The sequence below is a fragment of the Sardina pilchardus genome, chromosome 21 (genome assembly GCF_963854185.1).
Source record: "Sardina pilchardus chromosome 21, fSarPil1.1, whole genome shotgun sequence".
Lineage (NCBI taxonomy): Eukaryota > Metazoa > Chordata > Actinopteri > Clupeiformes > Clupeidae > Sardina > Sardina pilchardus.
Window position 1 is genome coordinate 27,615,315 of NC_085014.1, and position 21,174 is coordinate 27,636,488.

Genomic DNA, 21,174 nt, shown 5'->3' on the forward strand with positions numbered 1-21,174 from the left:
AATCTCTTTCAGAAAATCTGAATTTCTACTCTTAATGTCAAAAATAGATGACCTTAGCCCTGAATATTTCAACATGCAAGTTTTAAAGATGAACCCATTATAATTAATGTTTAGCTGTTTATGTAGGTTTGAGATAAACATAAAGAACATTGATGGACATAATTGATGAAGCAGAAAAAGCAGCTGCAGGAGGAGGCAGCCAAAAGCATGACTAAACATGGGTTATCAGGGACACCACAGGTTAGTGCTCCACACAAGAAGTTCTATGTAGTACGACTACACAAAACGTTTTCTTTGAGCAAGGGTAATTCAGTATTTAAAATAAAGATGACATGTTGTTAACAAATCTCGTTCCATGTGCCCTATTATGAAGTTGGGCCCCATCCTGCTTGTCGGCTTCTTGTTGACCCCTGAAAAACCCAGAAAGGAAACCGGTTATCCAGGCAGGTTAGGCAGGTCAAACAAATTCCGCCTGTGTCACCGCCTTCACTTCAACGTCACTTGCTAGCTAAGCGACTTGCAGTCGTCGGGAGGTCCGTAGCTAACCAAGCTGTATATTTATAAAGCAGGGCTAGCGAGCTAGCCCCCTTTCCCCCTCTCCCTATCAACACCATTTTTTTTACAGTAGACAACGCGAAATAATATATTTTTACATCAAGACATCAACTCTACAATGAAGAAGCAAAGAAATTCAGGTTTTGGACTTGTGATCAGTTGTATTGCGATCTGTTCCTGTTCAGGATTCTACCTTCCGGGTTTGGCTCCAGTTAGTTTCTGCGAAGAGAAAACAGATGAATGTCTGGTAAGAATGTAGTGCTACGGTTATTGTCTTAGAAATCGTGCGCATTAGAAAATGTGATCAAAGCTGGTTAATATGCGGAGTACCTGTCCAGGAAACCCAGTGGTGAAGCGAAATGCACCTATTGCTAGCAAGCCAGCTAGGATAGCTAACGTCATTCGGATGGTAGGAGCTAACATAACAGCTAGAAGCTACCTGATGGTTTTGTAGTGACTATTTCAGGTAGACACAGGACAGCCAGTGATGCTTCGGTCATGAATGAGGTTACTGTAGGGCAGGTATCAGCAACTACGCCAAATACCTTATGAATCAATCACGGATGTATACAGTTGTGCTTGGAAGTGCGATTAATTGGCAAAACCTGGTCCAATGTATACTAGCTAACAGGCTAGCCTCGGAAGAAGATACTGTTAACGTTAATTAGCACTCAGGTAACTTTAGCTAAATATCAGAGAGTTCACCGCATATTTTAATGCAATGCTAGCTTACATTAACAGATGGAAAAGGAATGGCATTAAGACAAAATAGTGTAGCAGCTACGCATAATTCACGTGAGATGACGATATCCGCTTTATCATCTCTAGTATTACCTTGCCCGGTCTTAAGTGAATGGTCGAGCAGCATCAGTTTTATTGGATGTAACTTAGTTGAACGTTGTCAGACACAAGGTTCTGGCAAATTATATCATTGTCTGTGTAGGCTACAATTGTACAGAAATTATAAAACGGTGTGGCAGACTCCGATCCTGATGGTCATTATATTTTGCTTCCTTGTTTCTTTCCTCAGTCAGACATTAAGCTCTTCGTGAACCGTTTGGATTCGGTGGAGTCAGTGTTGCCCTATGAATATGATGTGTAAGTTGGCATGATGTAGTAAGCTAGTGTTAAGATAACTCATTTTCTGTAACCTTCGATCACGTTATAAAACCATGTACATTTCCACCAGGTTTGATTTTTGCAAAGATGTGAAGGAGGAAAGACCATCTGAGAACCTTGGCCAGGTCTTATTTGGAGAAAGAATTGAGACCTCTCCTTACAAGGTGAGAGGTGACCGGCGATTATAGGGGGTTGACATATCTCCTCTCTATTGTAACTATTTAATATTTAAACGAGAAACGAGTATCTGCACAATGGTCGGCTTGTATTTATTTTCCTTTTTATGTGTTTCGTTTTGTCATATACTTATTAATACAACAATCTATCAGAAATAAATTCCACCACTTCTTGAAGTTTTTGGAAAGGCTTGTCTTTGGAACATCACACAACTTGACAGTGTTATTAAGAGTGTTGGGTAGTATAAGGCAGCACAGTCATATTTCAGCATATGTAAAATACATTAATGCAATAGCTGACATGTGCTGTGGTTGGACCCATGCAGTCATTGCTTACTTTTTTAATCATTTGTATGAAGTCCATGTTTGTATTTTTGGCCTGTTTGAAGTGGTTGATAATATTGGTCTCATTTGAAGAAACATGACTAATGAGATTTATTTCTGCAGTTGCAATTTAAGAAAGATGCGACCTGTGTCAAGGTGTGTACAAAATCGTATGCTGTTGACAATAAAGACGCCAAGAAAAACCTTGATTTTATCAAAAGTGGAATGCAACTCAATTACCAGCACCATTGGTGAGTTTGAAAGAGACCCCATATCCAGGTCTGCCACCTGGTTATTTGTCTGTACTCTTTATAGCTGTTTTTACCAATTTGCAACATAAAGATGAACCCTCGGTTGGGTTGCTTAGCACAGATGTTGATTTACACATGACCCTTGTGATAAAATAAGTGGAAAGTGGAAAGTAAGGAAAGTGTTTTGAAGATGTATTAACCGTGTTTTTGTTAACTGAAGGATTGTTGACAACATGCCAGTGACATGGTGTTATGACGTGGAGGACAATCAGAAGTACTGCAATCCTGGCTTCCCCATTGGCTGTCTAGTCACTCCAGATGGACGACCTAAGGATGCCTGTGTCATTAGTGTGAGTTTTTTTCTGTGCTTTATAATAACTTAATTGTAGCCTGCCATAATAGCCATACTCAATTCTATTCAAACCTCAGATTTTGTGGGCGAGGTCAATCGTCAAACCAACTTGTCCACAGAAGTTGGCAGTTTTCGGGTTGTTATAACCTGGAGCAATAGCAGGTCTGAAGCTATTGTATGTTATGTGTTGTTCCTTAGTCCGAGTTCAACAAGAAGAACACGTTCTATCTCTTCAACCATGTTGATATCACCATTACCTACCACAGTGGAGAGAACGAAGGCTGGACAGGTGCCAGATTGGTAGCTGCTACGCTGGAACCCAAGAGGTAGATACATTGATAGCTTGCCTTTCTGTCTGTGGCAATCTTTTTGAAAGAGTAACATGAACTCCCATGTATGTTTTGCTCACCTTTTTGTTTGGTTGTTCTCCTTGTTTTACGACAGTTATAAAAATGATAAAGACAAGCCTACTTGTGATGGTGCACCCATGGAGATCCCAGGCGATTTTACCAGCCCCCTTGATTTAACCTACACATATTCCATCAAATTTGTGGTTAGTGATTGATTAAAAAAAATAAATAAATAAATCTTCTTATGTTCACGTGGACTTTTATAATGTGTTTGTATACTGTTATTCATTGTTTATGTATCATCATAGAAATCAATACGTTTTTAATCCAATATACCCGTTGCATTTCAGAAAAATAATGACATTAAGTGGGCCTCCAGATGGGATTATATTCTGGTGTCTATGCCACATACCAACATCCAGTGGTTCAGGTAATGGCCAGTGATCTGGTTTAATCAGTATTTTTGTGTTGTTAGTGTGTCCAGAGTCTTCAGCTCCCTTAGTCACAGTGATTGATTGGCTGTTCTCTGTTTTCTATAGCATCATGAACTCCCTGGTTATCGTGCTGTTCCTGTCAGGCATGGTGGCAATGATCATGCTGCGGACGCTTCACAAAGACATCGCCAGGTACAACCAGGTGGATCAGGTAAGCTCTCCACAAACCCCAGTTGTATTCCACACAGCACATGGGCTGAGCCTTGGCTTTGCTTACTGTGGGTTGCTAAATAAATGCATGCTTATTAATGTGTAGAAGTCATGTTGAGTTGGCCCAAGTAGAACATCTCCAAGCAGAACTGCCTGGTGTTTTAGAAGATGTATGCATGTATTTTTGAAGCAGTTACTGTAGTAGCTAGTAGCTTGCTAAGCAATAACCTTTTAAGGAGAAATCTGCCGTTCTTCATGTAGATCTTCATATCTTGAGGTCACTGAGTACTGTAGGTACAACCCCCCCCCCCCCCCCCCCCCAAAAAAAAAAAAAAAAACAAAACAATTATTTCACCTAGCTTGAGTTGCTAGTCCCAGCAGTTCCAGCCTGGGCTCATGAACATGGACGCTCACAGACATGCCCACACAGCGCTGTAGCTGCCCGGCTGCTCTAGCTGCTGAAACCTGCAACCTGAGCTAGAGACAACATATCGTTTTCCTGTTTTTGTACCGATAATACTTGGTGAGCTTGAGAAACGGACGAAATGTGAAAAATCTCCAGATTTCTCCTTTAAGCAGAGCGCAGCACATTGTCCTACAATTCCCCTTTATTCTGGATGGTGTAAACATAACACCTAATTCCACTGCTGTATGTTGTAATATTCACAGGACATGATAAAGATTTCACCGGCAAGAAATACGTCTATGACTTATGTAAGCATGCGCTCAGATATTGCTTTTGAGCTGGAGTTGGGCTTTGGGGGTGTCTATGGACATTTCTCCCTGCTGTGCTGGCGAATTGAGAGGAGAAACATAGTGCCTGATGCAGACATTATATCTAATCCATCAGAATGGGATGCCGGGGGCAACTCCCCTCTCCCCCCTAACTTTTGAATGACTTCCATTGTCCGATATGTAGTGTACTGTAACTACACCATGTTCTCTCATCTCAAGTGCATGCGCTTACATCTGCAGCTTGAATTCCCTCTTGCATTACTCGGTGTGTCCTATCTTTCAAATGGGATGAATAAAAAGACTTGGGTGGGTACAAGCGTGCTGATTGGTTGACTGGCATGTTTGATGGACAGGAGGACGCTCAGGAGGAGTCAGGCTGGAAGCAGGTGCATGGGGACGTGTTCCGGCCCCCCAGGAAGGGCATGCTGCTCTCCGTGTTCCTTGGCCAAGGCGCCCAGATCTTCATCATGACCTTCATCACCCTCTGTGAGTACCCTCTAATCAGAGCAACACAGACATTACAAACTACAGGGCCGTTCACACCAATCCATAGCGATAACTATAAACAAATATCGTTATCGTTGATATGAATGATGACGTTCACTATACGTCATATAGTGAACTATAACAACACAAGGAACATTATTGTTGCTGATCACTTTCAGAGCGATTTTCAGAATGATGTAAAGCTAATAGGTAAATCCGAACCCATCAAATTGTAGCCATCACATTCATTAACATAGGGAGAGACTTTGCTTATCGTTGGCCAGTGTGGATACTTTTATCATTATGATTATTGTTCTAGTCATCGTTCTTGGTGTGAATGGCCCTTTACTCCAGCCCACCCTTACATTCTGTGTCACAGCAATGCTGTTTTGATGTCGATAACCTCATTTCGGCTGTCTAGGTTTTGCCATGTTGTGCTACGGCGTCTTTAATAGTGTAAGTGGAGCTGATCAGTCTGGTGTTTTTGTTCCTCAGTCTTGGCCTGCCTCGGGTTCCTGTCTCCTGCCAATCGGGGCGCTCTGATGACGTGCGCCGTGGTGTTGTGGGTGCTGCTGGGAACGCCGGCGGGTTACGTATCCGCTCGCTTCTATAAGAGTGAGTTCTTTGGGCCCAGGCACCGGCCTCCCAAGTCACCCGGCTCAGGTTTCTATCCCTGGGGCAGGCTCACTGCACACACATCTCTTAAGGGGGTGTAATCCTGCTCCGGAGACTTGGCTATGGCCTCACACTCAGTTGGATTGTTTTCAGATGAACCTGTCAAGCCCAATTCTCCCTCCATGACTCAGTCAATACGTGTGTTTCCCCCTACAGCGTTTGGTGGCGAGAAATGGAAAACCAATGTTCTCCTGACAGCACTTTTGTGTCCCGGGTAGGTTCCCCAACATTTCTTCGTTTTTTTCCTCGGTTCTGTGGAATCCCGTAGTTCTGTGATGGTAAGACTCTTTTTCGATCTCCTCAGGATCGTGTTTGCTGATTTCTTCCTGATGAACCTCATCCTGTGGGTGGAGGGCTCCTCAGCTGCCGTTCCCTTCGGCACCCTGGTGGCCATCTTGGCCCTGTGGTTCGGCATCTCCGTCCCTCTCACGTTCATGGGTGCATACTTTGGCTTCAAGAAACCTGTAAGTTTGTGAGGCATTTATTCAGTATATCTTATTTATATTGTGCTGTGTTGTATGTAGAACCATACATCATGTGATGTATACATGCAGTGGCTCCATATGAATATTAAATGTCTGATTAGGCTGGGCTTGCTTGTGCACGTTTTGGAATTCATTTTATACTGTAGCATTCACTGCTAAGCCGGATCTAGATTGTAAAAACATATAGATAATCCTATCTTTGTTTATCATTAGTTTATGAAGTATGTCAGACTGACTTAAATGATTTGATGACCTGGCCTTGCTGGAGGCTATGGGACAGTGTGGTTGACCTAGAAACTTTACTACACCACAACAGTTGAGGATTGCAGTGTCTTCAGCAGACCAGTTTTATTTGATGTGGTGTAATAATTAACTCTGAATCTCTGATCGTGTTCAAGGCTAGCTGGCTAAAACATACACATGCTCAGCTTAACCCACTTCCTACTCTCAGACCTTCCTCAAAGCTTTTAGAGCAAAGGGCATGCAAATTAATGTGTTGATGACGATGAAAGCTTTTTATAAACATGGCTATCCTGACACATTACTCTTTCCTGGAGCGATATCTTGAAAAGGCCTTGGTTTCTGAATGTGTTTCAAAAGGTGTCTTTGTAATCCTGTACGCCTATACAGTTTCTGTATTTAACATTTATTCACATTACATCTTATGTATGATAAAGTAGCTTTAAAGTGGTTGTTACAGTGGTATGCAGTTTAGATGCCCTGAAGTGTGTACAGTCACATAATGGAATGGAGGAAGAGTGTTTGTGAAGTCTGCATTGTAGCCTATAGAGGAGGGTTTTCTTCATGTAGCCCCCCCCCCCCCCCCCCACACACACACACACAAAAATATGCATGACTATTATGAAATAGCTGTTGCAATGTTTTTTAAATGAAATGTTTATGCTCTGCCCAGGTAATGGAGCAGCCAGTACGAACAAATCAGATTCCCAGACAGATCCCAGAGCAGTCGTTCTTCACCAAACCCATCCCGGGAATCGTCATGGGAGGCATCCTGCCCTTCGGCTGCATCTTCATCCAGCTCTTCTTCATCCTCAACAGTATATGGTAGGCGCAGTAGATGAGAAAACGTCACTGCAATTTACCTTGCAGTGAACAAACCTATGAAGTTCATAGAAAAAACAATGAATTATTTTCATATGTGTGCACCCACTTACGTACACACCCACTTGCTTAACACTTATAGTAGTATTATTCTACATGAAACTAGTCATGAAACTTCTTGGACCGAGAACTTGAGTCCAGTGAACTTGGTAGACAACTTTCTGCTTCAACATTGTTGGTTATTTTAGTATAATTGGACCTCTCTGCAGCTGTTACACCTTACTGAAACAACAACTTCACAGCCGTTGAGCCTTTGCAGTTTTAGTTGCATTAGTAATAGGCTATGTGCACGAAAGGCTCTCTGTGGGCCTGTGTGTTTCCTGTAGAACCAGCTGTGTTTGAACCTTCCGCTATTGTTAATGTAATTACATTAATGTGTCTACAAGGACCTGGTTGGGTGTTGCACGTAGTGAATCAGCATGTTACGATAAAGAAGGATTTATGCTTTTGATAAAATTGTTATTATTGGGCAAACAAGATATTCAGTGTTTGCGTGAAGATGTGAGGAGCAGAATATAACAGGAGATGCCATTACCACCCAGTTAACTCTCCACTGGAAATAAATGAGCTACTGGAAGAGTCTTGCGTGCACGTAGCCTATTGACCAGTAAGATATAAAGTACTAAAGTAAAGTAAAGTACTTTATTTACTTAATCTTCTGACACACACTGAATATTTAAACTTGTTTATCAGCACTGTATTTAGCGGCCACGACCGTACAACCTACAACACAACATGCAGCTCAACAGGGTTTTTTGTGTTGCCATTTGGCAGCACTAATTCTCACTCATTCGGCCCTTTTGTCCGCAGGTCTCATCAGATGTACTACATGTTTGGCTTCCTGTTCCTGGTCTTCATCATCCTCCTCATCACCTGCTCCGAGGCCACCATCCTGCTGTGCTACTTCCACCTGTGTGCTGAGGTGAGAGATGCGGGCTGCCCTCTCCTCACGCCGCCATGGTCACCATGAAACTCTGGGCGCTCTGAGCAGTCTAGAGGAGAGCAGATTGCGCAATGTGTCTATTTCAGCTTAAGAAGCTACAGCTGCTCTTAAATGAGTCATCTTGATCAAAGGCCACGCAGTGGAATGTGCTATTAGCATACGCACACAGTTATAAGTGTAGCAGAGTGGACAGTGCTTCTCATGTGTCTAATCAGAGATATTGAGCCCCTTCTCACTTCATTAGGTGTAGGCAGCCTCATTGAGTGTTGCAATATATACATTTCTGAAGACTCACAGTGGACGTTTATGTGAGCTCACGTTTTTCCATCTTTCTCCACAGGATTACCACTGGTGGTGGCGCTCGTTCCTGACCAGTGGCTTCACTGCAGCTTACCTGTTCGTCTACGCTGTGCACTACTTCTTCTCGAAACTACAGATAGTCGGTGCTGCGAGCACTATATTGTACTTCGGTTACACTATGATTATGGTCCTCATATTCTTCCTTTTCACAGGTGAGTGAATTGCATCATCCCTGCCCCACCCCTGTATGTTTATATGCGCTGTTGTTGTACTGCCAGTGTGCAAGCGTAGTGCAGTGGATTGCATTATCACAGCACAAATATGATCTCTGCGTCTGTACATAGCTCATTGTGTGGGCTGTCTCCCAGTGACAGCGTTGTGTAGGAGGAGAGCCAGAGGTCTGGGTGGGAACCGTGTCTGTTTACTCAACACGTCACACTCATTCCCGCTTCTCAAGGGGTCTGAGTCCTGCAGGAAGTGTTGATGGTACACACCTTGTCCAGATTGGATAACCCAGAGAGGGTTAATGGTTGACCATCACCAGTAATGTGTGTACTTTAGTGGAAGAGAATATTTGATTGGCATACAAACTGAAACAGTTGGTAATCCCATCGCAAACCCCATATCTGTATAATCCCAGTGGAAATGATCAGTTTCTTTGACCCCATGTAACATCCATGCTATTCATGAGTTTCATCAGGTGCCTTTCCACAGGTGTATAAAATCACCGTGATTATCAATGCAGAGTACATGATTAATACACCTGTGGAAAGAGACCTGATGAAACCCATGAATTGACTACATGGGTGTCGGTCTTAAGCAAGCTTGGGAGCATGTAGTGAAATATCATTTGAGAAAGGAGGTGAGCCTTTGACAAAAGGTATTCTAGAGGCTCAGCTGAATTGGTTACAGCCATGCAGGTTCCCCTGAGGTGGCCCATACCAAAAAACAAGCCTGACTTGCTCTGCAACTGTCCTGCTGTAATCAAATCCCTCGCTGAGGGCGTGTGTTTTCGCTGTGGTATTCATGAGGCAGGACGGGGAGGGGCCAGTGTGGACCTGCAGCTTTTGTCAGGAGCATTCAGACGTCAGGAAGTGGCGGCTTCAAAGAGCCTGCGCTGATCACTTCAGACAGCGTTCGCCCCTTCTCTCCCTATTCACAAGACACCGCTGCGCTCGCCGACGAGCACCACACACGGGTTTCCGATGGGATGTCCACACTGTTGCCCGTCTCCCTGGCCCCGCGCCAGCGGCCTCCCACACTCCTGACACCTCGCCTGCCGCTCTGTGTCCTCGTGCTCGTAAAAAGCCGCTTGCGCCGCCATAAAGCAGCTGGTTACTACCCGATGACGGCCCAGCCGTCAGTTCAGGCCACTCTCACCTTTTATGACATGTGGCCGTATGATTGGAGGTTTCCTATTGCTCAGCCCCCACCCCCCAATGACCAACCCAACCGCTCTTCCCGCCCGTTTGTGCTTTATTACTTCCATGTGAGTGCTGGGACTCCATAGGTAGTTGCAGGAGTAATGCTGCATTCCAGACCTCATCCAAACGAGTGGGAGGTGGGACCTACCCTACCTGAAAGGTTCTACCTCCCACTTCAAAGCGTTCCAAGCATTTTGGAGTGGGAGGTTTAGAAAACATGGGTGGCCGCCGTAACGTTAGCATATCGTCGTAACGTTAGCATATTAGGCTAGGCTAACTGTATAACGTTATAACGTTACTTTCACAATACGTTGTATTCTTTGTTGACACAATTTTAAGTCATAATATGAAGAACAAGTTAATTACTGTGTCTAAAACAACCCTACCCTAAAGTTTATAGCGTATTCCTTGAAGTTACCTCTCACGGAGCATGTCTCCATGGGCGCCGCCATAAACCTCCCACTTCATTTTGTTGAGGTCGGGGCAGGTTGAGCTCCTACGAGTTCGCAAGTAGGAGCTCCCACTTCGACAGGCGTTCCAGTGCATCTTTCGTAGTTGGAGGTAGGATAAATCCCACATCCCACTAGTTTAAATGCTGTCTGGAATGCACCATAAGCTGACCCCTGCGTGCCGTGCACTGCCTCAGCCATATAGGCACCCCCTCCATGTGCTCCAGTTCTGCTTGTTGTCATCTATTGGATCCCTGGCTGGCTGATATGAGGGGATGCTGTTGTGGTGGGTGGCATAGAAGCAGCTTGTGCACCCCGCCCCTCCCCCCAAGCCCCACGCTTTCCAGCTTTCCTTTATGGAGGCAGACAGGGCTGAAGTTGACATGGTAACTGCCGGCTTCAGTCCTGCTCGTTATTAAACCACCCACACAAGAGTTAGTGCTTGGATTTGTGCTTGCTTGGCTTCCATTGGTCTCGGCCTCTTTATCTATTTCTCTTTCCTCCACGGAAAAGCCCCCCCCCCACCCCCACCCCCCAACTCTCTCTCTCTCTTTCTCTCTCTCACTCTCTCTCTCTCTCTCTCTCTCTCTCTCTTTCACTTTCACTCTCTCATGTTCCGACCAGTAACAACATTATGAAAGAAAGGCTACAGTAATGGCTGGTTGAGTGCAGAGAGAGTAGTGGTCTGTCATTGTTGTGGGCTCGAAATTCTAATCTGGCTGATTTGCGTTTCTTTTAATGTTTTTGTATGTTTCTGTCTCATCCACTTCAATGCCTACTTTGATCAGAGTGTGATTTGTCGGTCTGCCCTAAGAATTCATTTCTGGAGTCAAATGGTTCTTCCTCACGAGTCAGCTCTCAGAAAGCACTTAAAGCTCCCAACAGAATTCAGTTCAGTAATCAGAACATCGTTTTCCCACTGGGAAGGGTTTTTTTTCCCTTTCGTTTCAAATCTGGCGTCGACAGTAATTAATTGTGTCACTAAGACAAACTTGTTGAATAGCTCGTCTACATGCCTTCTATTGGTGTATTGAGGCCCACTTTGTAAGACATCTGGTACAGTAAGCCATGTCTGTTCATGTTGGACATATTTTCTTAGATGTGTCTGCACCAGTATTTCAGTGTGTGTCTGGTCAAGTCTCTCTTCTTTTCTAATTTAGGATTTGTCTCTCATTAGGAGTGGTCTTTACAAAGTGGACACATGTGATCTTCAGTGAACTGATTGAAATGCTTAATGCTACATGGTGTAGCCATACTCAGACAGTTGCATCGACTTGACATGAGGCTAATTTGGTGTTCCATCTCTCTCCTCAGGCACCATTGGTTTCTTCGCCTGCTTCTGGTTTGTAAATAAGATCTACAGTGTAGTGAAAGTGGACTAAATGGTGGGACCCTATGAGAATCTCCACCACAGCCACCCAACCCAACCCAACCCACCCCCCCCAAGACTCAACCAGACCAAGGCAATGCATGTAACCCGCAGCTCTCTCTATGGACGTACCTGCCAAAGCCAGGACTGAAACTCTGATGGAAACCAACCGATCGCTTAAGGGAACAGCAGCACAGCACCGGGACTGGGGAGCCTCCCTTTTTTGTGTGTTTTAATGCTCTGAAGAGTGTCTTCACCTTCTCCGTTTGCTTCTGCTGTCCACTCTGTTTACTACTGGCATTGATTTCGACTCGCAGATTGACCCCGAGTGAGTTTCTGTGCGAACTCCCAAAGACGTGTCTTTGGCTGCTGTTCAGAAGAAAGAGGGCATTTTGCTCCCTTGTTCAGCATGGTACCAAGAGCTGAAGGATTCTTTTTCTAATTTCCTCCATTACAATGTATGAAAATGCATCTGATCTTGTTTTTTTATATATATTTTGAAACCCTAATGTCCATTTGATTTTTAAAAATATTATTATTTTAGCACCTTTTTCTGCTGTATGTGTAAGAAATTTGAACGTGCGAATACAAAGAATGTCACATTTTCTTTGAAAACTGTCCTGTAGAACAGATACTGATTTCTATGTGGTGTTGTTTTTCTCTATCTCTCTTTCTTTTTTTTTTCTTCTTTTTTACTCTAAATCGGTCGTTGGAGGTGATTTGAGAGTAAGAATCCGAACCATTTTTTTCCATTAGGTGTGGTTCAGCAGTGAACATCATTGACCATTATCTTGCTGTACTGATATTGTGTCTGTCATATTGTTGCTTTATGGTTCTCTTACTGAAGGTTGTTTATATGAACATATAAAAAAAAAAGATTTAATCGGTTATGAAGCACATCTTTACGGTAGATTGCTTTTCTATAAATAAAAGAGGAAACATTCATTCATGGTGTGATTTAATAGTTTCTTATTTCAGCATAAAAACAGTTCCACACCATCACCAATGAAACACAAGTAATATATTTATTCATTTATCAAGTCAAAAGTGGTTTTAACCTTTGAAATCATCGGGGAAATTGAATTGCACTATTTTAAAATATTTTCAAACATTCAAGTTACCGGTTGGGCATAGACTCAAACCTGACTTTCTCTTCCATAGACTCCCCTAAACACAGAGTGTAAAACAGTCTTGTACAGTTATCACACACAACTAGTAAACCGTCTTTTCACAAAAACACAGCAATAAATAAGCGAACAGTTCTGTGTTTCTGTATCTACGACCTGCTGATTGTCAGTAATGTGCAGGTGTAACCTTTGCAGGTGTGTGTGTCAAATTCGGTGCATTCTGCCAGTGCTTGCCATTACTGTGGTTTAGGGAGTGAATTTTCAAATGAGATTTAAATGAGATTTAAAACTGCTATAAACAACAGCATCTCTTGCCAACCTCTGCATTTGTCCACAGTAGGAACCCAGGCCTTCCCTTGAATTTGCTCTGTTCACACAAAATTATTGGCAGGCAAGGATGTTTGTCTCTTAGAAGTTCCTAATCTCTCACTACAGCCAGACAGTGTTGAAACTTCAGCCACAGATTACAGCGCATTGGGGATTCCTGGAGCATCTTTTTCTGTGATTGCTGGCACAATCATGAAGACAGTTTGCACAAAATGATCATGCGACAGACCTAATCTCACTCCAATCATATCTCTAATGTTGTGTCCCAAAGCCTGGGAGGAGAGCACAATGCCCTGAATGTAATTTGTTCAGTTGGGTTGTTACGGGTCAGACCACGTGTGGCACCTTCTGAGGACACTGAAGGTTAGCTGTGTCCGCAGAGCCTACAGGATGAGCTACTCTCTGTCCTAGCGCTTCTGAAAGGGAGGGAAGGCAAGGACAAAGAGTACAATAAGAAAGGGTCTCGCTCAGCAGTTGGCCAATCATACAACCCACAGACTGGTGGCGAGGCTGGGCAGATTCTCCCTGTGAACATCTGATAAGTGGGTAGGCACACGGACTGAGCTTTGCCAATTTTCAGAGTACCTCTCTGGCAATGGACTTGGCAGTGTTGAGGCGATGAGGGTTTTTAACTCAAACAGCATCAGGGAGTCTTACTAGAGGAGGCACTTGAACCCAGTGCAGGATAGGCTACTCCCAACTCAACTCCAAACATCCTTGACCGGGAACGAACCGAATGACTCGCAGTCGCAACAACAACCTCATCATGATTTACAATTCTTAATATGTTTGTGAAATGAAATGAGAATATAAAATGATTTGCTTTGGAAGAGGGGACTCTTTTTGGGAATGTGTGTTTGTTTTCCAACAGTACTGTCAGTAGTTTCAGCTGCCTCCATATTGTTCTTTACCAGAGTATCAAAACAATGCTTTACCAATATCCAACATGTATAGTAGAACTAAAAAAAAAAAAACATAAAAATCTCCAACTTTGCCATTCTGGGCAGCATGTCCCTCCATCTCAATCTGAATGGCCAGAGGTGATAAGTCTGTACACATGTACGTATTCAAAACAGTGAACTGACATGTCTACAAAAAGAAATACAAAACATCTGAACAGCCATTCCTCTCCTTGGTGCTCTACATCAAGACAACACTGCAACACTTTACATTCATTTGCTAAATTGGCTAAGATCTGCTCAAATGGAACTCTTGCTTCTCGCTAAGATAAAGGTTTCACTTTTTTTTTGTTACACATCAGCTATGCTTAAAACAGGAATGCATACATCACAAACATATACCCAACAGAATTCCTCAGAACACAATCACATGGCAGTCAGGCACTGTGGAGGTGACAACAGGATGTTCAGGAGAGGAATCACAATAGAGGTATGCCTGGGTTTCCCTTGGTATCATCTGGACGCTTACATGTCCACACTGCAGAGTGGATGTTTATCCCAGCTGACCCCTGCCCTCATATCACTCTACTGACACGCAGCAGTGGTCCACTCACAACCTGCGCAGCTGAGGTCACTTACTGTGGACGGTCAGCTCTTTCTCCGAGCTCAGGCTGATGGAGGTGGTCTCCTTGCGGCTGTCCCGGGACCTCCTCTCCATGGGCGAGGACGACACCGTGCCCTCCTCCCAGGTGCGCATAGGGCAGACGCGGGCCGCCTGGCTGGGGTGCCCCCCGGCCCCCGCCCCCGCCGCCGCCGCCGCCGCTTGCCCCAGCCGCCCGTCGGTCACCGTGAAGCAGCTGTCGACGGCCGAGCCCCTCCCCGGACGCCCCCCGCCGCCGCCGCCGCCGCCGCCGGGCCGGCAGAGCGAGCCGCAGAGCAGCGCCAGGAACTCCTTGCGAACGCTGCGGTGCATGTAGCCGTAGATGTAGGGGTGCAGGCAGCACTGCAGGAAGAAGAGGATGAGCGCCAGCGAGGCCAGCCAGGGCGCCACGGGCCGCCGCGAGCACATGGCCACCGTGCTCAGCACGCTGTAGGGGCCCATGCTCACGATGTACGACGCCATGATCACGAAGACCACGCGCGCCGCCTTGCAGTGGTAGTGGAAGCGTCTGTGGCGCGCGCGCGCCGGGTAGGTAGTAGAGGGCGCGTCGGCGGGGGCGGGCGGCTGCTGCTGGGATCTCTGGGGGCTGGAGCAGGAGGCGGAGGCCTGGGTGGACTCGGGGGGCTGCAGGTGGCTGTTGGCCTGGATGGGGTGCACCAGGGCGTTCTGCCGCCGCGCCGCCCGGAACACCATCCAGTAGCAGCCCAGCATGATGAGCACGGGCAGCCAGAAGGAGAGCGCCGACACCAGCGCCGAGTAGGAGTAGCTGGACGACCACACCACCGTGCAGGCGTTGTGGTGCCGGTCGAACTCGATGGCGCCCCAGCCGTAGAGCGGCGGCGTGCTCTGCAGCGCACTCAGCAGCCAGGTGAGCGCGATCAGGTTGGTGCCCAGGTGCGGCGTCATGCGCGTGGGGTACGAGAGCGGGTGGATGATGGCCAGGTAGCGGTCCACCGACACCACCATGATGGTGTTGACGCCCGCGAAGGCGAACAGGTGCATGAGCACCACCAGGGCCTGGCAGAGGCGCGCGTCCAGCGGCCAGACGCCCGGGGCGGCCGCCGCGATGGCGAAGGGCATCACCAGCACCGTCTGCAGCAGGTCGGCCAGCAGCAGGTTGAGCACGAAGCGGTTGGCCACGTGCAGCAGCTGCGGCTTGCGCTGGAACACCAGCAGCACCACCACGTTGCCGAAGAGCGACGTGCACACGATGGCCGAGATCAGCACCATCTTCACCGTGCTGTTGATCACCGACGGGCCCCCGGCGGCGGCGGCGGCGGCGGCGTCCGGGCCCCAGGGCAGGCTGGCGTTGGCGGAGCCCTCTCCGGGCGCCTCCGAGGTGGGCATGCTGACGGCAGGGACTGCAAGTGAGGAGACAGATGCATGTGTGGCGCTCGGGCTCTGATTCGCACTCTGTCTGTTTTTTTTTCTTCTCTTCTTTAGATCGGCCACTGGGTTCACCTTGAGGGAGGAGGATGTCAGAGAAATGTCAGTGAGGCACAGCAGGTGGAAAGAAATGTGTTTGCTTGTACTTAGAACATGGCAAGCCTGCTGCATCAGCGTGCGTCTACTAAAATCCCTTTCTTGAATACAGTAAGCTGATTTATGGAACAATAGCTAATTTGAGACAGAATGTGAAAACAAATCACAGAAAGATGTGAGGGTGCTGCCAACGCAAGCTTTAAAATGAGGGAAAGAAAAATGCCCGTCTCCTCTCCATCAATCAAAACGTTATGCTGTTTGTCATTACACTGAAAAAGACAGTTCTTTCAGGGGCCTTTTGCCATGTAGCGACCACTCACGCGTGAAAATAGATGCCAAAAGGAAACACGCTCTTTAATTTCATTGTTCGCTTAACACCAGATGTTCAGACATTTGATGATTCGATTGTCGCTTTCGTTTTTCATCAATTGACAACGCTTCTCAGTGAAACATTACCTAACGTTATTACCTTTACGTTGTCATCGTGGACAGAAGAATCCTTTTACGGGGATTGTGGTTGTCATTATCAACGAGTCTTTGTCGGAGGTATTTGGTGATTGGTATCCCGTTGCTCTTTCCCATTGATGCCGCTTCGCTCTGATCACAACACCGCTCTCCCATTTTGGTCACCGCTGTACAATCAATGGCAGTGGCAGCAGCCCCTTGAGTCCGACGCAGCACATACCACCAAGCATCAGTCAGCAAAGCGTCCAATTCAGACGCGCAAACCTGATACAGCGCTCACTTCTGAGCCGTCGTTGCATTTTTTACATTTGATCAACTAGTCAGTGAGGCTTTAGCAAAGAATTCATGGTGAGTCCTTCCACCACTTCAACCATAACCATGACGACATATAGCCTACGAGGTAGCCTATAGTTTACTGACCGTCTGTCACCTGCTATAGGCTACAGAATCCCAGCATCACATATAGCCTACAGACCGTTCGTCACGCGTTTATCATGACCCAAAACACAATTTAGGCTATTTTCAGTCGTTAGGCTACGATGCGGAGTCAATATGATCTTCTTATCGGCATTTGATGCAAACAATTATTTTATTCCATAGCCTAATAATTTACAGAAGTCGAATTACGTCATTGTTCCAAATGTATGACGTGATTTAGGAGATACACATTGTAAGCAAAATAGGCCTACATGGATGCAAGATAAATGAATAAATGAATAAAATAATTAAAACATGCAATGTCAAAACATACACTTAAATGCAATTAGTTCTTATTCATCTTATAGACATGTCCTCATGTTGGCATAGTTAAATTCAATGCTCAGTGGTTTAGGCTAATCAATGCAGCACAAAAACAGGCCTGTAGTTATGGTATCAACCAGTACCAAACAGTAATGGGGGCACATTTCTAATAATTGCTGGGCAATTTTTTTCATTGAAGTGGTGCCATATGTCTAGATATAGGGCAAAAGTGAGCCAGCAATGTCACTTTGATTTACACAAATTGTTCCCTATCCTGCCAGTCAGACTCCACCTCACACGGTTATTTTCTCTGCCCATCCATGAGTAGGGTGGACAGGGTAATCTAAGCACTGTCATTTGTGATATAACTTTTGGTTAGAAAAGATAACACATTTGAACCTGTTTCGACACAGATGAATCTGTTAAAAAATATCAACACCATTGCATATAGGCCTATGCAAGACCGTAGCCATAGAGTCAACATGGCTCATTTCTAAACGTTATATATGTTTATAATATGAATATATGAGTCATATATAATACTGTTTAATAGTCACCTATTACTTGGCCCTGTCCTTCCCCTATTAGTGTCAATCTTATGACATTCCATTGTTATAGGAAAATAAGTTCAGATATAGTGGCCAAACTTGTATTTCTACATGTTTGCTCTGCTTTATTCAAATGTTGCCTGTGACAGAGTGCAATGACTACGGTTGAGTATGCACTTTGACTGCCATGCCAACAAGCCTGGCTCTTAGGTCTACACGTCTGACATTTCAGTTGGATTGCCTGAGGCTATTCGAACAGGCAAAATGACAACTCATCATCTGGGTCCCACCTTTCAGAGGCCTTCTTTTGCAAAGATCTCTAATTATCTCATGGCCTCCATTCTCATCTCATCTCACAAGTGCACTCTCATGCCTGCTCCTTTCCTCTCTATATGTAGAATATGGCATTCATTATGGTTAGCAATTATTATGTTTAGCTTGTGATTACATCTGCAAAAGTAATTATTTCGGACAGCTGTGAGTAATACGCTATTCTAATATAACAATTTATGTTTTATATTGGTGTGTGTGTGTGTGTGTGTGTGTGTGTGTGTGAGAGAGAGAGAGAGAGAGAGAGAGAGAGAGAGAGAGAGAGGGAAAGAGAGAGAGAGAGAGAGTGTGTGTGTGTGTGTGTGTGTGGGGGGGGGGCTTTGGGCCTATGCCTGTCTCAAGGGATAAGATGTTGTGGCTCATTGCCTTTCTGTGTTTCTGCTTAGCCTCTTACTGTATGAGCTAAGTACTCATGATGTGAGCACTGAGCTGATCTAACGACTTTCAATATAATTTGGTTCATTGCTTACTATCCAGATAGAATCCAATGGGATTCCTCCAGTCCACAAAGAATCAAGCAGGGCAATATCAGGAGAAAAATCCTTTGATGGTGTGAGTTTCTTGACCAACTCAAAGTGCTGTGCCCAGTTGGAATAGTAAACTACTCTGTAGAAAAGAATCACTGGATTTATTTGATTTGATCATGTACATCAGTTGCATATGGATGAAATGTCAAGGTTTACGAAATTGATTCATGCTTCATTTCAATGAAATTGATTAAGTTAAGTTTATATGAAGTATTTATGTAATTTCAACATAATTGTGTTATACAGGTGGCACGGAAAGCATTCATACTTATTACTGCAACATCAATGACACTAACTTTAAATGTTGTGCCACAGTATCAAAAAAACATTCTTTGGGATTGACAACAAGCCTGGCAGAACCACTGCTACTTTGTGTATGCTGAATACCTAACGCATTCAAACAAAGCATGCATCTCAAAGCACAACATTAAATACGTCTAGTTCTCGCAAATCTAGTTCTGGTTGTGCGGATTAGTAAATGTGACAACTCCCCCCATGTCATGAGACATGACATTAAAAACGGCTCTCATCAGAATGTAAGAGAGGAACACAGGGCCAAGGTGTGGCTGTAGGATATGCACTCCGACTTGTTTTCCCTGCAAGTTTGCCCAAGGCTAGTTTTTATTGAATGTTGTGGGTGTAAATTGGAGCTACACTGAAAAGGACTGGAATTGCTAGGTCCTGCAATTGTGACACTTACCAGGACATACACAGCCAGTCTGTTTACCCTGGCTGAGTGACAAGTCAGATAGTCAGTGACATCATTTAAATGACGCAAAACAATGTACTGGGAATGTGTGTGGTACTGTATGTCAAATAAAAAGTGAAATTGTTCATTTTCCCCATTCCCCACTGACTCTCATCTACAACAGTTTGAGAAGTTTACAAAACTATACAGTATTTCATCATGCAAATAAGTATGACCCTCCTCAAATTGTCAGGCAGCGGATAAGATGCTTCAGCAATAATAACAGTAGACAAAAATTATAATAACAAGTAGCCAACAAATACTGCAATAAAGGAATGTCATAATAAACACAAGGCAATGCAATAATAGATAGATAGATAGATAGATAGATAGATAGATAGATACTTTATTGATCCCCAAGGGGAAATTCAAGATAATGGAAATAACAAAAATACAGTAAAAGGTCCACACAACAATAACAAAGTAAAACAAAGAAAACGTTTCCCTGTAAAAATACAGGGAAAAGAAAAGACCACTGCAGCATTTGATGGATTCATGCTTTAAAATTACTTAACAAGAAAAGGAGGAGTTGAGGAATACATTGCAGATCATTTGTGCAATGTCACACAATGTGTCACAAAATACAAGAAATATGCACAAAACATACAACATCATTGTAATGTTCATACATTGTATGGTACAGTATCTCATTATGTTCTTCCGTGATGTAAACTTCATAATTATAAAACCGAAGTGAAAGCATGTACTTAAATGTCGTCAGCTCCATATTCCTCCACAGATGTCAAAAGTTTCAAGAAAACAAGTCGCGGTGCCATACAAAAGTAAATGTGTTTAATCTGCATGATGGCGGATCCTACTGCTCTCCTCACATGCTCCATCCTGTCCAACCCAATCTCACTGGACTTCCCCTTCTATCGACCAATCAGGTGGAACCCATCAAATCCTTGTGTCATCATCACCCCCTCTGGAGATTTACTTTAGTTTAGTTACACAGTATCATACTCTGTGATTGGACCATCCACTGCACTATAATACACTATGCATAATCACCATGTAGTTATTCACTATCCTAATAGTGCACTGTGAATAATCAGCATATAATTACTCTTGATCTATTTTCACCTCCCTCTACAAACTGCACACTCTCCACTGATCTCACACCGTTTCTTATTTCTTCTTCTCAGTGTGTGCTCTACTGTAGATGGAATTCCTCTTTTGGCTGTGTTGACTCTTGGCATGTCCGTGTGCTGCTCTTGGCTCAATTCTCAGTATTTGTTGAAAATATCTTGGAGGATGTGCTTAAAATGAAATGTGTTATTATTATTATTATTATTATTATTATTAGATATCACAAATCACAATAGTGGCTTGAACATGTGGGACATGTCTGGCATGCATGAGGGATGCTTGTTCTGAAAAATAAAGCCGACTGTCAAATCAATAACACCATAACCAGTGATCACACGGAATTTTCTGTCTCTTGTCCGGACCCGGATTTCATGCCCCAAAACCACCGCTTGCCTATTTGTGGCCAATGTTTTAAAATGTCTTTAGCAGCAGTATTGGGTTTATTTAGGGTGGCGCGGCTATCTTAGGGCC

The 21,174-nt window shown here is 44.4% G+C and overlaps 2 protein-coding genes across 3 annotated transcripts; one reads left to right on the forward strand and one right to left on the reverse strand.

Moving 5' to 3' along the window:
* Positions 1–502: 502 nt before the first annotated feature.
* Positions 503–12,704, forward strand: tm9sf5 (transmembrane 9 superfamily protein member 5). Of its 2 annotated transcripts, XM_062524351.1 has the most exons (18): positions 503–802; positions 1,586–1,653; positions 1,745–1,838; positions 2,298–2,425; positions 2,646–2,775; positions 2,976–3,103; positions 3,222–3,330; positions 3,478–3,557; positions 3,667–3,772; positions 4,441–4,485; positions 4,860–4,992; positions 5,488–5,607; positions 5,824–5,881; positions 5,972–6,131; positions 7,066–7,217; positions 8,085–8,196; positions 8,558–8,729; positions 11,705–12,704. In XM_062524351.1, exons 1-18 carry the CDS (start codon positions 674–676, stop codon positions 11,770–11,772), a joined length of 1,992 nt encoding a protein of 663 aa, XP_062380335.1. In that variant the 5' UTR covers positions 503–673; the 3' UTR covers positions 11,773–12,704. The 2 variants fall into 2 exon arrangements, with proteins under 2 accessions (XP_062380335.1, XP_062380336.1); XM_062524352.1 differs by lacking the exon at positions 4,441–4,485 and having other exon boundaries at positions 504–802.
* Positions 12,705–14,743: 2,039 nt separating this feature from the next.
* On the reverse strand, positions 14,744–16,120 carry gpr101 (G protein-coupled receptor 101). The gene has a single exon (XM_062524321.1). It carries the CDS (start codon positions 16,118–16,120, stop codon positions 14,744–14,746), a length of 1,377 nt encoding a protein of 458 aa, XP_062380305.1.
* Between the last annotated feature and the right edge of the window lie 5,054 nt (positions 16,121–21,174).

Bases quoted from the DNA above. Each gene is read 5' to 3' on its own strand.
- gpr101 (XM_062524321.1), bottom strand. From the start codon at position 16,120: ATGCCCACCTCGGAGGCGCCCGGAGAGGGCTCCGCCAACGCCAGCCTG.
- tm9sf5 (XM_062524351.1), top strand. From the start codon at position 674: ATGAAGAAGCAAAGAAATTCAGGTTTTGGACTTGTGATCAGTTGTATT. The intron at 3,331-3,477 runs GTTAGTGATTGA...GTTGCATTTCAG, and splicing joins CATATTCCATCAAATTTGTG to AAAAATAATGACATTAAGTG. The intron at 3,558-3,666 runs GTAATGGCCAGT...TGTTTTCTATAG, and splicing joins ACCAACATCCAGTGGTTCAG to CATCATGAACTCCCTGGTTA.